Consider the following 2,208-nt stretch of genomic DNA (forward strand, 5'->3'; position numbering starts at 1 on the left):
AAAGAGTGCTGCCATCTTTGCATTTTGGTTTATCATTTCTCTCTGTGTCCCTGCTGGGGAGATACAGTTGAGTTGTCCCCAGACAGTAGAAGAGAGGATTTTTTGATGGGGATACGTGGTCTGTAGAAGGGGTTTCTGTCACTTTGGAATGTTTTGGCTCTACATGTACTGTAAAGTACATGTTTGGCTCTACATGTACAAAGTGCTTTTAAACCAGGGTTCCTCCAGAAGGTATTAGGGGTTTCTTGAGTAATGAGCAAATTGTACCCCTCAGGCCAGATTAAGTCAGTGGTCGCCAACCTTTCAGAATTCATAGACCACTAAATGCTTGGAAACCGGACCGCGCATGCGCGGGGAGTCTTGTGCCATTTAAAGAAACTTCCCCCAGAGTGACGTCATGATGCCAGGTCTGAGCCTGTGATGGGAGAGTGGGCGGGTTGTGTCCATACGGGGGGATGGTCTGCGGCTCTGGCCGGTGCGTCCCCTTAGCGGGGTCTTTCTTCAGACCTCGCTGAGGGGGCGCACCGGCCAGAGCCCCGGACCACTAAAATTTTCTCGCAAACCATGGGTTGGCGACCGCTGGTTTAAGTGACACCAATGATCTTTTTGGCTATCTGTAAGGGTGACATTCTTCCCAATGGCCAGCAATGTAAAAGACATTCTTCCCACTAACAACACCCATGCTAATGTACTCTAAGCAGTGGATATAGTAATTATAGCCGGGATTTCCTGAAAACCTGAAAGACATTCTAAGGGTTCTCTGAAAAAGGCTGCTTTTGTAGGACATTTGGGAATGCATCCATGATCTGACCAATCTCAGATAAACATAAAAAGCAAAAGCACAGAGCACTGCACATACTCGGAAGCTTGGCTGCACAGAGCCAAGATATGACATCACTTGCACCAATATATCTACAGGGGAACAACAACAAGGAAAGAACGTCTCCCAACATGATCAAAAAATAATCATAACCACAGATATGAGATTGTTGTCAGATTGGGAGATGCTTGTCATTGACCACAAATACTTTTCGTTTTTTCATATTTGACCTTATCATATATTATCCTGATACACTTACCTGATATTCCTCCACCTCCAGCCTGTACTTTCCCCTCATCCTTAGCAGTTCATCTTCAAGCATGGCTTTGATGGCCAGAAGCTCCTCATATTCCTTGTGGAGTTTATCCACCTGTAACTTTTGTACTGCGGCTTCATCCTCTGCCACCTGACGGTCCTCTTCGCTCAGCCTAAGGATGCTCTCCAGCTCCTCAATCTTCTTCTGATAGAAGACAAATACATCTTTCCATGACTCTGACAATTCAAGGGAAAAGCTCTGAACATCCATTGAACTGAGTTTGGGTCTCAGGACCTCCTGCATGGTAACTTGAAATGGCATTTGCAGAGCTTGATCTCTCAGGGCCAGCATTTCCTCTTCATGAGAACCTTGGAGCATTTGATATTCTTGTTGCAACTGAATGTACAACTGCTCCATTGCAGCTTGGCTTTTTTGCGCTTGCTGCAGATCTTGCTTGTAATTTGCCAGCTGTTGGTCAATCTTGAGTCTCATGTTTCTCACCTGTTCCCATAATTCCTGTAATTCTTGCAGGTCTTGAAGAAGGTTGTCTCTCTGTAGCTCCGCTTCGCCTTTTTGTATAGAAAGTTCTTCAATTCTATTTCTCAGTTCGCACACCTCAGTGTGGTACACCTGGGCCCATTCTGCCCCTCGTTCCAAGCGAAGTTTTTGGATTTCTTCAAGCAGGTGTTGGTTCTCTGATTCTAGTTCCCTTACCCTGGACAAGTACTGGTCCAGGCGTCTGTTTAATTCATTGAGTTGGGATTTCTCATCCCCAAATCCTCTTCGTACGTACAGCATTTTGAAAATAATTTGGCCCCTTCCTTACTCTTCTTTTTTGTGCGTCAGTGAAAATGGCCCTTCTTCTGGTAGTCTTCTTTCTTTAGCCTTTCCACATCAGAGCCCCTTGGTGGAGTGACAGAGAATGAGCTCTGAAGCTGCAGGGAGTGACAGTTTAAGGAGGAGTTCACTGACACTGGACTTCTAAGCAGGACTTTCCAAAAAGAGTTACAGCTAAAACAGAGAGAAGAAAAACATTGCCTGCTAGGTGGTCATCTGTCGCCATCTACTGGAACAATAAGGTTCTGATACAAAAAGGAAAGTGGAACTAAACCTAAAAATTTCAAGCAGACAG

At 45.2% G+C, this 2,208-nt stretch overlaps 1 protein-coding gene across 1 annotated transcript in view; it reads right to left on the reverse strand.

The window, feature by feature from the left end:
* Positions 1–2,008, reverse strand: part of SYNM (synemin) — a 32,565-nt gene extending 30,557 nt beyond the window's left edge. Inside the window, exon 1 of the mRNA XM_072402668.1 lies at positions 1,080–2,008. Within this exon, the coding sequence (XP_072258769.1) occupies positions 1,080–1,874 (795 nt within the window). The 5' untranslated portion in view covers positions 1,875–2,008. The remainder of the gene's footprint in view (positions 1–1,079) is intronic.
* Between the last annotated feature and the right edge of the window lie 200 nt (positions 2,009–2,208).

Source organism: Pyxicephalus adspersus, chromosome 2 (assembly GCF_032062135.1).
Source record: "Pyxicephalus adspersus chromosome 2, UCB_Pads_2.0, whole genome shotgun sequence".
NCBI classification, from domain to species: Eukaryota; Metazoa; Chordata; class Amphibia; order Anura; family Pyxicephalidae; genus Pyxicephalus; species Pyxicephalus adspersus.